The 14,201-nt window shown below is 39.6% G+C and overlaps 1 protein-coding gene across 1 annotated transcript; it reads left to right on the plus strand.

Moving 5' to 3' along the window:
- Window positions 1-592: 592 nt before the first annotated feature.
- Window positions 593-13,059, plus strand: rab31 (RAB31, member RAS oncogene family). Its single transcript, XM_047588840.1, has 7 exons — window positions 593-788; window positions 2,832-2,911; window positions 4,235-4,316; window positions 7,096-7,167; window positions 7,453-7,559; window positions 7,933-8,042; window positions 9,658-13,059. Exons 1-7 carry the CDS (start codon window positions 753-755, stop codon window positions 9,753-9,755), a joined length of 585 nt encoding a protein of 194 aa, XP_047444796.1. The 5' UTR covers window positions 593-752; the 3' UTR covers window positions 9,756-13,059.
- The last annotated feature ends 1,142 nt before the right edge of the window (window positions 13,060-14,201 follow it).

A 14,201-nucleotide genomic window follows, 5' to 3' on the forward strand; every position in this document is an offset into this window, starting at 1 on the left:
TAGTTGATATGGATCATTGTCAAGTCCAATTGTCCTTAATTTGATCTGATAATTAACATTTTCCCTTGTGCATTTCACAGGTGGCAGTGACATCATACTCTATTCTATCCTAATGAACTAGTAAGTGAGTTTACATAATACCATAGCTCTTCAACAGGGAGGTCGCAAAATCTTTGGTTGATTAGACATTTTTCTATATATATATTTTAAAAATGTTCTCTGCGATTTGGCCACATGTTTGGCAGTATGTTTATGTTTATGGCAGTTGCACGGCTACCCTACTGTTGCACACGTTTAAAATAAAAAAAGAAAACATAATAATAATATTTGAACCTGTGCATTATTTGAATAGCTTAGCATTGAATGCAAAATGACAATAATAATGTATTTATTGAATGTATATTTAATAAAAGAGTTTAATATATAACACATATAGTAGGTAGGGGGTCCCTACTTAATTTCTCCATCAGTTTCGGGGTCCTTGACCTGAAAAAGGTTGAATACCTCTGGATTATACTGTACATCATGAGAGAAACGTACTGTGGTTTTATTTTGAAGGCGTACACCGGAAATAGTGTTTTCCCGTCGTTTAGATAGTACATGGTCAGTCCGTCTGTTTCAGGGGCTGGGTTTCTCTTTTTTACCCAAGAAGAGGAAAAAAAAAAAAGAAATCAGCAGTTTTAAGCATGTCGAGACAAAGACACTGAGCTTACACTGACAAATGATGATCTAAAAAACCTCCAGAAGTCACCATGGCCATAAGGGAGCTCAAGGTTTGCCTTTTAGGGGTAAGTTGGCAGATGTTTTTTGTTGATCCGGTTCTTTGCTCTTTTTTTTTTTTTTTTTCCTTAGGGGAAAATTCCTTTAGCCTGCTGAGAAGGTAATTAACCGATTCAGACGCTAAAAAACTTGACTTAATAAACTGTCAGTGGCGATATTTTGTCGTAAGTATTGTTGACTTTACCGTGTTCGCCGGAAAACTTTAGTTATTTGACTGTAGATGATGGATGGGAGTTGTTTGGAAACGGATAGCTAACGGGCCGGCGGGCGGGCGGGGGCAGCAGTAATTTTAACTCACTTACGTCTGTGTGTTTATTTAAATTAATCATTACTTTAAAACAGTTTAGCCGTGTTTAACTTTTCTTTTTATGCATTGCCCGTTTACTTCTTGACGCCTGTGGCAGTTATTATGCATTACGTCATGCGTATTTTTTTTCTTTTCTCTCCCTTTTTTTTTTTTTTTTTTTTTTTAATTTTTTTGCTGTGTCAGCAAAACACACCGGGTTTCCTCTGTGACAGGGGCGACAACAAGCGTCAAACTTGGAGTTTTTTTTTTTTTTTTTATCAATAGCAAATAAACAGAAACTGGGAACTTTAAAAAAGCTGCACAACGTTTACCAAGTTTGAACATCACAGGTGTCAAACATGCAGTTCGCGGGCCAAAAGCGGCCCGCCAGAGGGTCCAATCTGGGTCCGCAGCATGAATTTGCAAAGTGTGAAAATTACATAAAAGACTGTATATTTTAAATGAGAGTAACTGCTGTCACTAATTTGTCCAGTGTTTTAGAAAGGAAAGAACACGATATCCCATAATTCTCTTAAATACTCGTTTCCATTGCACTTTTGTGAAAAACTGTTATGTCAATACGTCTGAAAAACCGCCTCATGAAAGTGTTTTAGCGATACTTTAGAGGTTTTTCGAAATGTAGGCGTTTCCATTACCATTTTTTTTTCTTATTTTGCCATATTTGGGTTTTGCGCATTTCTCACAGCAAGTGAAACCCAGGACTAAACAGCACACAGCAATATGCTCAAACTGCACTTATTTTTCTTAAGAAAGTTAATTTCTCTAAGGATAGCTTATTAAATGTAAACATTCTCCTAATTTCCTGGATCTGTGCACTAAAACAATCTGAAGTTGTCATTATTTATAGCTTATTGTGATGTTATGTTACTGGTTCGGCCCATTTTAGATCAACATATGCAGTTATGTGGCCCCGAACTAAAATTAGTTCGACACCCCTGCTATGATATGATAGTTTTTTATCAACTACCTGCGTTTTCTTACACTTCTACTTGCTTTTAACACAGCTTACTCATATTTTAACCATAAACAGTCAAGATGAGATAAGATGGCAGCATTTGAGCAGCTGAGAGACTTAGAGAAAGGAGAGCAAACTTTGTCCCTGCATCGCTTTTCTCCTCCTGAACTCTAAGGAGTTACAATAAGATTAAGATAATAAGATTTACACTTTGTGCAATATCACTGTGTCCTCATATTGCGATGTCATTCTTTAATTTAATCCATGCTTCACATTATTTTTTGCTGTACTGAATCTGCCATTTTACATTTATATATATATATATATTTATCATACATGCTACTATACATCCCTACTCTTTATAGACACTTGCTGCTCTTTGCCCTCTTAATTGCCCATCTGAGAATCTTTTTTTTTCTGATTCTGAGATAAGGCTTTATTCGTTCTACATGGTGCAGTGCACAGTGAAATGTCTTTTTGTACTTGCAGCCAGTAGTAAATAAGTACTGGGGTAGAAACACTGCCACACAGCACACAAGGTGAAAACAACCAACGTATAAATGACAAAAATATTTGAAAGTAGCTACGTCAATAATAGCTAGCATCATGAAAGCTTTCCTGGGCTTGATTTTTAATTGATTGTAAGTTTAGTTTACAGAATTAACTAGCAGAGGCTTGTCTCATAGGTTGAGCATGTAATCAAATAGGTGCATAATCAGTTAAGGTTCACTAGAGACCCCCGTCCTTGTGCTTGTGCCCTGACTGTTGCGTGACCTTCTCTGTCTGCAGGACACTGGAGTCGGGAAGTCCAGCATTGTTTGCAGATTTGTTCAGGATCATTTTGATCACAACATAAGTCCGACCATAGGGTAAGTACCAGTCACAAACCTTAAGCCGCCCCCAGACGACAGGAGACTGAGTATTCAAGCTTCCTCAGAGATAACAAGATGAGACAATCGGTTCAATCAGTCGGTCAACAAACCATGAGTCAGAATCTGGTGTGAGATTAAATCACATGTGAGCTCCAGTCATGGAATGAATAAATCAGTAGAGATACTGCATGCAGATGTTTTTACTACCGGACTGTACTGACACATCGCTGGCAAAGGAGGGAGGTCATGTCGACTGCGTCTGGGCCAGAAAGTTGCCCTTGAACACACTCCAAATTTTCCTTTCACATACGTTCTGCGCATGCACGAAAGAGGAGGTATCTGGAAGAATTAACTGGGACGCTAGGAAGGAAGGAAGAGCTACAAACCACAATAGGTGACCCAATTTAGGATCACCTATGAACCTAACGAGCACGTCTTGGACGGTGGGGGAATGAACGTGCAGACCATACACAGAAAAGTCCAGAATCCAGACTAGAACCTAGAATCACCTTCCTGTGACGCCTAGAGGATCATGTCCTTGTAAAAATGTGATTGTAGTTCAATGCTCAGATTTGTCAATTACCAAATGCTGATATCCAAAATATACCCTGTAATTTCTGATTTACCAATGTTGATATTTAATCTGAGCCTGAAATTACTTTTTACTTGACAAATTACACTAGGAGCACATTTTAGATTGTGTTTTGTGTTTAGTGCTGTGGAAATTAGCTTTCGGCTAAAGCTGATGCACACATCTATTCATGCCTTTGACACTGTTTAATGTATGTGCACATTGTCCATAAACCCAATAAAATAAAAGATAAAAAGCTAAGAAAAACTAGGACGCCGGACGCTCTTTAACAGCTGACACGAGGACATGACGTAGCATTTACTCGGTGGTCCACGGTCCAAATATGTCCATGTCAGTCCTTCATTTGTTGACACCATATGGAAGCAGACAAAAGACATCACAATGAATCTGTGCAGCTGTGAAATGAGTTGGTTAGAAGTTGTAGGTGTGCAGCTCTTCATCTTAACAGCTCACTGTGGCAGCTCCTCCTTGTTCCCTGTAATATTTAAAACTGATCTGTTCTCAAAAATAGACTTAACATTGATTTTAAAGCCATTTTTCAGGTCACTATTAGTATATGTTAATGAACACAGGTCAGTGTTGTGTCTTCCAGGTTTGATTTTACTACCCCACCCCAAGTTCAATCATGTCCATTCTTTGTTTTCTGCTGACTAGCACAGATTTTATTTTGTGCCTTTTTAGAGAAGACTTTAGAAGAACTGTTGTGAAATGCACTAAATCCTCCACAGAGCGTCGTTCCTGACTAAGACGGTGCCGTGTGGAAATGAACTGCACAAATTCCTGATCTGGGATACGGCCGGACAGGAACGGGTGAGAAGTCATTTACTTGCTATTATCTGTAAGGTTGCACACATGACTCCGTGGACCGTGGAGCTAATTTCCTGTTACACTTTAAACGGGGAAGTATGAAGGACACAATCACTTCCCTGTCACTGACGCACGTGACGCGGGAGATATTATATTGCCGTGAAACAGGATGATTCATAAAGGTTTAAAGGTCCGGAGACATCACAGTGATTCATTTGGTGGAGGGGACGGGAGAGGGGGGGGGTTGTGTAGACTTGCTTACACCATGGAAAAAGCAGGGCAAGTTATTTCCTGTTCGTATGTGAGAAACAATATTTTGAGACCTCTGTTACCATGGCTCTATTATTAAATCTGACTGTGTGGTTGGTCTCCTCGATAAACATCGGTGGAGAACATCAACACAGTCGAAACCTTTATTTACCACTGCTGTGGAACAAGACAATTTCATGTAGGGTTTAGTAGAGTTTCTGGACATCAGTGGCACGGCAGAGCAAGGTTTGGACGAGGACGTCTCCCGGACTGTCAATCTCAGTGTGGCATCTCTGTTGACAGTGGTGTGTGGTAGTGACAGTTGGTGTGGTTTGCTAAAAAGCCACAGGGAAAGTGGACAGACTGTTTCCACGTGACTTGTGACAATTCAATGTTTTGCTGGGAAACGTTTGGATGTGGTCTTCATTCATGCGGATGTAACTTAGACATGCACCACCCGCCTAGAACCAGACCAGACCAGACACCCCCCCACACTACCTCATAGCAACGACACTCCTCACAACTCAAAAATAGCTGTGGGATGATCCACGGAGGCCCCTCGCCTCAATCCCGGGTCCTATGTGTTGAGGGGAGATCTAAATCCTTCTTCATTCTTCTCTCTTGCAACCATGAAAGTGGGGCTGTCAAAATAATGTTGGTACAGTAAGATAATCATAGATAGATAATCATCATAATCAACCTTCTGAAATGAAAACACAGTTGAATCAGCAGCTCTATCAATCATTTTAAATATGTAAATGTATAGTACTACATGTGAAGCCAAGATTCAGTGCAAAATTATGGCAAAGTGGCAAAGATTATGAGATCAAATTAAGGACAATTGGACTCTACAATGATCCGTACGAACTAGCAAATAACAAATGGTCCACGAACATTGACGTGTTCACAAATCCGTTATCCTGATATTTATAGGGACCTGATTTCAACGCTTTATACCAGAGGACCCCCTTATTTGGACAGTTGGATTAGCCTCAGTTTCATTTACCTTGTGTCCGAAATCGTTCACTCCCTCCCTAACTCCTACTCCCCATGTAAATAGTGAGCTCAGTCCCCAACAGCATTCGGACACTAAACGAATGCTTTGTGTGACGCGTAGTTAACGACGTCACTGTTGTCGCTGCTGTCGCATCGTTACATGTCAGACTGCTGCGACTCCCCTGGTTATATCATTATAATTTAGACTTTACTAAAACATGATGATTTTGTAGTGATTTTCATGAAATAAATAAAATTATGTTTAAAAAATGTTGCACAGTTTCGTGACGAAAGTCAAAATGTATCTCACTAACGGCCATTGACGGCGGCGCCGCTAGAGACGCAATGCATGATGGGATATCCATCACCTGCTGAATGACCATTGGATGGTCTTTATTTTTCTCAGTGCTTTATGGGAAATTTTGAGTGCATATAATTTGATCACTAAGGTTTCAGACATCACTACAAAATGTCATAGGACCTTTGTTTCAGTTAATTTGGTTCATTTCAGTTATGAGAAATGTCGCTAAATAAAAGATGTTAACGCTAAGAGCTTTACTGAGAAGTAACATTAACCACACAATACTGTAGCGACGTTAAAACGATGACGAGGAGTGATCACAAATATTCACTTTATTGTTATTTATTGTTGGAGCTGAAATAGTTACTGTCGGCTGTAACTACACCAAAACAACAACACCCACAAACTTATCTGACAGCCCTCCACAACGTAAAACTTAAGAAGTAACTTATCTGACTCTAAATGTGAACCACAACAGCAGGTTTCTGTGTCTGGATTCCAGTTGTTTCTTAGTAAAGCAGCGACACATTTACTTCTCTTTTCTTTGACTGCTTTTCAAATCTTTTGATACAGTCAATCCCACAACAGCTCATCACCTTTTTTTTTTTTTTAATTAATTTTACAATTACGTGTTAATGTTGCTAATTTCCATGTTCATCTGTCACTTTTTATCACTCAGTGGCCGTAACCATGGAGACTTCTCTAGCTGTGACATCACGTGCGACTATAAACAGACTATACGTTACTATTAGAGTAAATACTGCAAGTAACAAAGTGAAGTTTTAGAGAGATTTTAAAAAGGTTTTAGCAGAGGCCAGTTTAGATAAATGATGTAAACTGGCTCGTTGGCTAAAGACCGTCCAGTGTTTATGCAAAGCTGCCACATGTGGGTTCTGGAGGATGAGCTGATGTGGTGAAAGCTAAAACTGTTTCACAGTCAGTGTTTGTCCACCTTTAATGACAGTTCTGTAAATTTGATGTGCAGTCTTAATAAGGTTAAAAATAACCCTCTAACGAGCTGAAACTTATCAGGAAGTGACTTTTTCCAACAACTCATCTTTTAAGAATGTACGGGTCCGACGCTGCTGCAGACTGCTGCCTTTCAAGGGTTAACACAGATTTTATTTCAGATTTTTTAAATGGCCAAAGACTCAACAACCACATTCATGTGTGCTATACAATAATAAAAAAAAACTTGATTGTGCAAATGACTAAAAACATGTTCTCTTTTTGCAGTTTCATTCGTTAGCTCCCATGTACTACAGAGGATCGGCTGCTGCTGTCATAGTCTACGACATAACTAAACTGGTGAGAGATTAAACTGTTGTCTATGGCCTCAACTCCCCCCAAAAAATCCTATAACTGTATTTCAACTGTAGGCTGAAATTCGGTTACTTTTCCATCGCCGCAGGGAGCTGTTCTTCCATGACCTACAAATGTCATTCTTTCCTGGTCGGTTCATGGAAACTTGTCTGAGAAACGCTAATGCAGTGAACATGTGACACAAGTTGAAAGAATGCTGGGCATATTCTCATTTAAAGAAAAAAAAAAAAAGGATCCCAGAGCTGACCGTGGTGTGTTCTTGTCGTCCAGGACTCGTTCCAGACACTGAAGAAGTGGGTGAAGGAGCTGAAGGAACACGGCCCAGAAGACATCGTTGTAGCTATAGCAGGGAATAAAAATGATTTAGGGGACATCAGGTGGGCACTTGTTTCTACTCTTTCAAAAAAAAAAAAAAAAGCTCTTTCTCTGGGATAAGTGCAAATGGACTGCAGTGTAAAGTCTAAAGAGTTTGCTTTTGATCGTTAATAGTCTGTCCCGCTTAGGCACGAATGTGGATCTGCACAATAAAATCTTCTTTTATGATCGCTGGGAGGATTTTGAGTAACTCTCAGGTTTCAAGACTCAGTTTTAATGATGCAGTGGCCTGAATTATATAGGCACTGCCTCCTCAATCAGAGTTGTCTGATTGTGTCTTAATAATAATGGAACAGAGTATAATGGGTGATATAATCATTGATTTACAGTCTGAATGTACTCCACTCTTAATTCCCCGCTCCACTCTCTTTACAGGGAAGTTCCTATGAAGGAAGCTAAGGAGTTTGCTGAATCAATCGCAGCTATTTTCATCGAGACTAGTGCCAGAAACGCTGTCAATGTCGAGGAGCTCTTTCAGAAAATCAGTAGGTGTCGCGCCTTTGTGTCTGTGCCATATGAGTTAGTACATCCTGTGTCCTTTTGGAAGTTGGCGATAAAGAGAAAGATTTGTGCTATTGACTCAAAGCTTTAAACTGAATTGGGCGAAGGTGGGCAGATAAGTAAGGAGCTGAGGAAAAAGGCCTGTGGAAGTGGTTCAGTTGGAAGCAGTAGAGATGGAGAAGTCCTGACTTTTTGTCTACTATTGTAGATCAACTTCTAGAAATCCTGTAATCCTCCGTTTCCCTGGACAGAGCTTAGTAGTGATTTATTTCTGTTAATAATTTTACCATCTGCCACAGTGTGGACTAGACATTATTTATCCAATTAGAAATATGTAGTGTGTGCTGCTGTTATTCTGACTTGGATGTGACTTGAGAAATCTGTAAACTGCACTTTTGCATAAATTTAACAGAACATTAGATTGGTGTTAAGAGTTTTTAACCATGATGTCACTATTTAATTACTTTGTAACAACAGTTGTGTTTTGTTGTCATGCAATGCAGTGTGAGTGCTGCCATGAACCGTCCTCTGTGATAATCACATCAGACTCCGTTCATGAATCTGTCAATTAGTCTGGCTCCGCTTATTGGAAAGAGATGACCATTTTCAAACTCTGAGGTTTCCTTGGGTGAACACGTCTTGTGCAGAATCCCCAGTGATTCTGGGGGAGATGCAAAATCCTGGTTGATTAGACATTTAATATATATATATATATATATATATATATATATATTTTTTTTTTTTTCAGAAAAAAACTTTATTTATCCCCGAAGGGCACTAAATATAAAGAAAAATAAGAAAAAAAAAATCACAAAAGTGGGCCAAAGCAGCATATTATGTACAATAGCAGGCCTGCTGTCAGTAATTTCCCCCCACAAATTTTCTTTAAAAACACATTAAGGAATAGTTTAACACTGAATGCAAAATGATAATAATATTGTATATTTATAAATAGCTTAAGTTTAATACAGAACACATATAGTAGGTAGGGGGTCCCTACTTAATCTCTCCATCAGTTTGGGGTCTTTGGTCTGAAAAACATTGAAGACCCCTGTACTATGTTAAACTCGGCCTAGTGCTATTTATAAACTTACATCATTATTGTCATTTTGTATTCAATATTAAACTAATCAAGTAATACACAGGGTCAAATATTCATTTTTTTTTATTTCCAACATGTGTATATAATTGACAGATGAATGAGTGAAGTCTGACTAAAAGCCTTGATCCCTTTTACTTAAATATGTTGGAATCATGTTAATGTGCATTTGTGGGGGAAATTTGTGGGGGAAAATTAAAAATGTCTAATCAACCAAAGATCCCCGTGTTGAACCCACAAAGGGTGGCGGACCCCCTGTTGAAGATCTATGGTACAGAGTAGAAAGTATGTGGTTTAAACATAGAGGGAGGGGTCTGCTGAGAGTCTGGTTTATAATCCACATTTTCTGTTAATGTGCAGATCAGACATTATTTATTCAATGAGAAATATATCAGTTGCAGCTAAATAAAGTCTTTGGTATTTTGTGGTATTTTGCCAATGACACTTCGGATGCTTAAATGGTTAAATCTCTCTTGATAACCATTTGTCTGTACTTTCAGGTAAACAGATTCCCCCCCTGGAAAATCCCGAAGTGGAGAGCAACGACTCGTTTAAACTCACCCGGCAGCCCGCTCCGTCCGCCAGGAGGTGCTGCTAGTGCGGGGACCGGCCGACGATGAGATTTACTTCCTCCAGCGCCGGGGACCGCGCCAGCACAGCACATGGTCCACAATGCACACAGTGTCTTATCCCCGGGAAAGACAACACAGTGGACGGACTGAGGTCAGCTTGCACGTGTGGTGAGCTGCGACATGAAACAGGAAAAACCTGCCAGTACAGTATTACATTGGTCGACGCGCCAGATTCAACGAGGCACATTTATTGCATTTAGCTGCAGCAGTTTCAGCCCTGACGGAGTCAGGAAGCCCTAGGTTTTGCTCCCCTCTGGTGGCGTTCGCGTTGAATTACATTACGATTTCTATCTAAAGAAAGTTTAACCCATTTCACGTAACAAATCAAGAGAAAGTGATGAAACACATCAGCTTTGTTTATTGCACTGTTGCTCTCCAGTCGCACACGTTGAATGACAGTTTTTAACGTTTCTTACCAAGTCTTCACCAACTTGTGTGCATGTATTTATCACCCGATATATATATGTATATATATATATATTTATATATATTTTTTTTTTTTCAAGAATAAGAGGATGTTAACATCAGACCTTTATCCAGTTGCACAGCTCAGATGCAGCGGCTTTACATTCCTCTCGTCATGTGTTTCCACGCACATTTATTTCGTAAAAGGGTTTAACTGTAATGCTGCAGAGCGAACGGCTTTAGAGGCCTAAATCACATTTACAGGCTGACACCCCCCCCCCTGTCTCCCCCTCGCTGAAACACTGTGACCGATACTAGAATTGTTTACATAGCGATGTGTTGAAGATGTTTTTTCTACATGCTGAATTGTGTTTTGCTTGAGATTTCACTGCAGGGAACGACTGAACACGACCGCAAAAAAAAAACATGAGCTTTCTGTGTGTGTTACCTGAGAAGGGGTTCGTTTATATTTGTTGTTTGGCAAGAGAAAAAAGTCCTGCGTGTATTTTACTGAAAACAAAAATGTTATTTTGCGTATACTAACTGAATGTAGTCCTCACCTGCGACTATTTCCCCCCCGTTCAGATCTGGTATTAACCTGCGTCCTGGGTGATCAGATCTCAACTGGCCGGTGTGAACACACGCACAGAGGCTGCGTTTGAGATCCAATCCCTTTGACCATATTTGGAGGTGGTCTGAGACCCTTGTGACCGCTCTCCCCTTTACTAGTGTGAACATACAATGCACCCTGTGTGATGATGCACCGACCGCTGCCCACTCAGCTGACGTCCTGTGCATGTGGAGGGGTTTGCCACATTCATTGAGAAAAGACACGCAAACGAGTGAAGTGACAAAAAAGTGAGCGATGTGTGTTTGTTAGCAGATGGAGACTTTTAAAGTCCTTGTAGCTAAAAAAAACAGCCTGAATCTCATCAGTAATTATTAAACAGAATGATTTAATATGAATAATCGTGTAAGTCCATCAGAACAAAAACTTACCAAGTGGTTAATTAGAGCCATGTGAAGTATTTTGTCAACAATGATGACATGCGTGCGTGTGGAAGCTACCAGAGTCCCTAGTTATAACCTGAGCTCTGGAATAACTAATGTGAGTCAGGAGATAAGTAAACAAATAGCTTAACATGTGCTCATTACGTCCCACAATTCATATGATGCCCCCATGTTGAGGTGGACACGCGACGAACAGAGGTGGTCACTTGTGATCCGAACACTGAGAACGCATTTTAATACCAAGGCCCATGTGTAGTGTTTGCTGCTGTTATTCAGTAACAGTAGTGCTCTTGGATTTGGCCGCTTGAGAAATCTGTAAACCGCACTTTTGCGTATATTTAACAGAATATCAGATTGGAGTTAAAGACTTGAACCGTAATGTCACTATAGAGGGTTTGCACTGACGTCACTGCCGCCCGAGGCCACGCCCCCTTGAGTGGCAGAAACGTGGTGAAATGTAGCAGTAGATACAGCGAGATCAGGAAAAATGTGGATTATCAGATCAAATTAAGGACAATGATCCATACGAACGACTGTGGGTTTGGAAAAGTGGATTAGCCTCAGTTTCAGTTAGTTTAAGGTCATTTCAGTTAATGATAAATGTAGCTAAATAAAAGATGCTAACGCTAAGAGCTTTACCGAGAAGTAACGTTAACCACACAATAGTGTAGCATCCGACTGGACGTTAAAAGGACGACGAGGAGTGATCACAAATATTCACTTTATTGTTATTTATTGTTGGAACTGAAATAGTTACTTTGGGCCGTAACTACACCAAAACAACAACATCATCCACAAACTTGGACATCCCTCCAGAACGTAACTTAATAAGTAACTTACGGTACGACTTCATCAAAACAATACAGCATAAATTAACATTACCTGACACTAAATGAGAACCACAACACCAGGTTTTCCATTTCGTAATGCAGCGATCCATTTACTTCTCTTTTCTTTGGCGGATATCTGTAAGAATATATCTCCGACTGATTTACAAATCTGTTGGTTCAGTCAATCACGAAACAGCTCTTCCCCATTTTGTTTTAATTAATTTTACCATTAAAGCCTGTGATTCAAACTAATGCTGCTAATCTTCATGCTCGACTGTCACTTTTTTTGCCACTCAGTGGCCGTAACCATGGAGACAAGCTAGCTGTGACGTCACACGCATACCCTCTATTTGATTACTTTGTACAGAATTTAATCAATACTAATTAACAAAGAAACTTGTTTTGTTTTTTTTACAATGCAGTGTGGGTGCTGCTATGTATCGTCCTCTACAGTAAATTGTATCAGACTCCATTCATGAATCTGTCAATTAGTCAGGCTTTGCTTATTGGAAAGACCTGACCGTTTTCAAACTCTGAGGTTTCCTCGGGTGAACACATCTTGCGCAAAATCGCTAAGGATATTTTATTTTTATCAAATGTCAACATGTGACTGCAGTTATCCACTAAAATGTTACAGACTAATTCCATCATGAGCTGCACGGTGCACCAGGGGCAGACAGTTTTATCTGTTATAAACTTCATAAAAAGCAGATATATTAAATGTAGTTTGGCATGATTTGACCTCCTTCAGTACGTGAAATGAGTATTCCAACCATATTTACCGTCACACAAGTGCCTTTTTATATGTCTTCCCAAGCAAACAGACTGCTGCCACAATAGTGCATGAGTTACTACCAGTCTGAGTCGGTACAGACTTAATTGTACACACAATGATCAAGTTTGAAACTGCCAGTTCTTCCTCGCCGTCCTCATACTGTACGCCTAAGTCATGCTTCCCTGTATTCTCTGTAGACCAGATAAACTTCTGTATCATAATCATTGTATTAAAGTAGTAATTATTCTACTTCTTTTTTTTGTGTGTGTGTGTGTTTACCTTTAACAACTCTGAGGATATAATCTGTGTTTTGACTTGTGTGTTTTAGGCTCTGATAGAAACGGGAACGTGAGTGAGAGAAGAGTGGAGTAAAAAATATAAATAAATAAATAAAGGTCACGACTTGAATTAACCTCCTGGGGTTGTGAGAACCTGGTATGCATCTCCACTAAGCCACCTTAAGACCTCAGAAACCAAACCTCAAACTGAAAAAGGACACGATGTTCCTGTACTGGAGCATTAGTGCAGTTGTTATTAGGTGTAGTGCAGTAACTTAAAGTATTTTTTTTACTCTAGAAAGTGGAAAACTACACTCACCCACAAACTTTTGCTCAACAAAAATTACCCTTGTGTTACATATGTAGACCGTTCAGCCACAACATTAAAACCACTGACAGGAGAAGTAAATGACATTGACCATCTTGTGACAATTCAGAGCTCAGCTGGGAAACTTTTGGACCTGGCATTCATTCACGTGGATATTACTTAGATATGTAGCACCCACCCAGACCAGACTAGACGACCCCCACCCCATAGCAATGTCACTCGTTGATGGTTAGAGCCATTCCCAGACAGATGCAGCCTGATATAGAGACACGCACAAAAATGGTTTGGGAACAACTCAAAAAAACATGTAAAACAGCACAAGGTGTTGACCTGGCCTCCAAATTCACTAGATCCTAAGGCCTCCACTAAGGACATTGTGTTGCCAGATGCCACAGGACACCCTGAGAAGACACATGTCCACTATCGGATGAGTCACAACTGTTTTGGAGGCACAAGGGAGGCGTACACAATATTAGGAAGGTGGTCATAATGTTATGCCTGATTGCTATCCTGCAGTTATCATAACTTGATTTTGATTAACAAATGCCTCACAGGTGCTTTTTATTTTGTGTATGTGTAAAAGGACTAAAGAAGAAAAAAACACACAACTAAACAGGAAGTAAATGGCTGAGAAAGAACAGAAATACATTCAAATCTACGAATTTATAACTTTGGCACTTTGTCACTTAGTTGATCTCAAAAATGAAATGCAGCTTGATTGATAAAGGACTGACCTGGCAATACAAACATATTATTTATTTTTAAACCTTCTAAAAAATTTTTTA

The sequence above is a fragment of the Mugil cephalus genome, chromosome 7 (genome assembly GCF_022458985.1).
Source record: "Mugil cephalus isolate CIBA_MC_2020 chromosome 7, CIBA_Mcephalus_1.1, whole genome shotgun sequence".
NCBI lineage: Eukaryota > Metazoa > Chordata > Actinopteri > Mugiliformes > Mugilidae > Mugil > Mugil cephalus.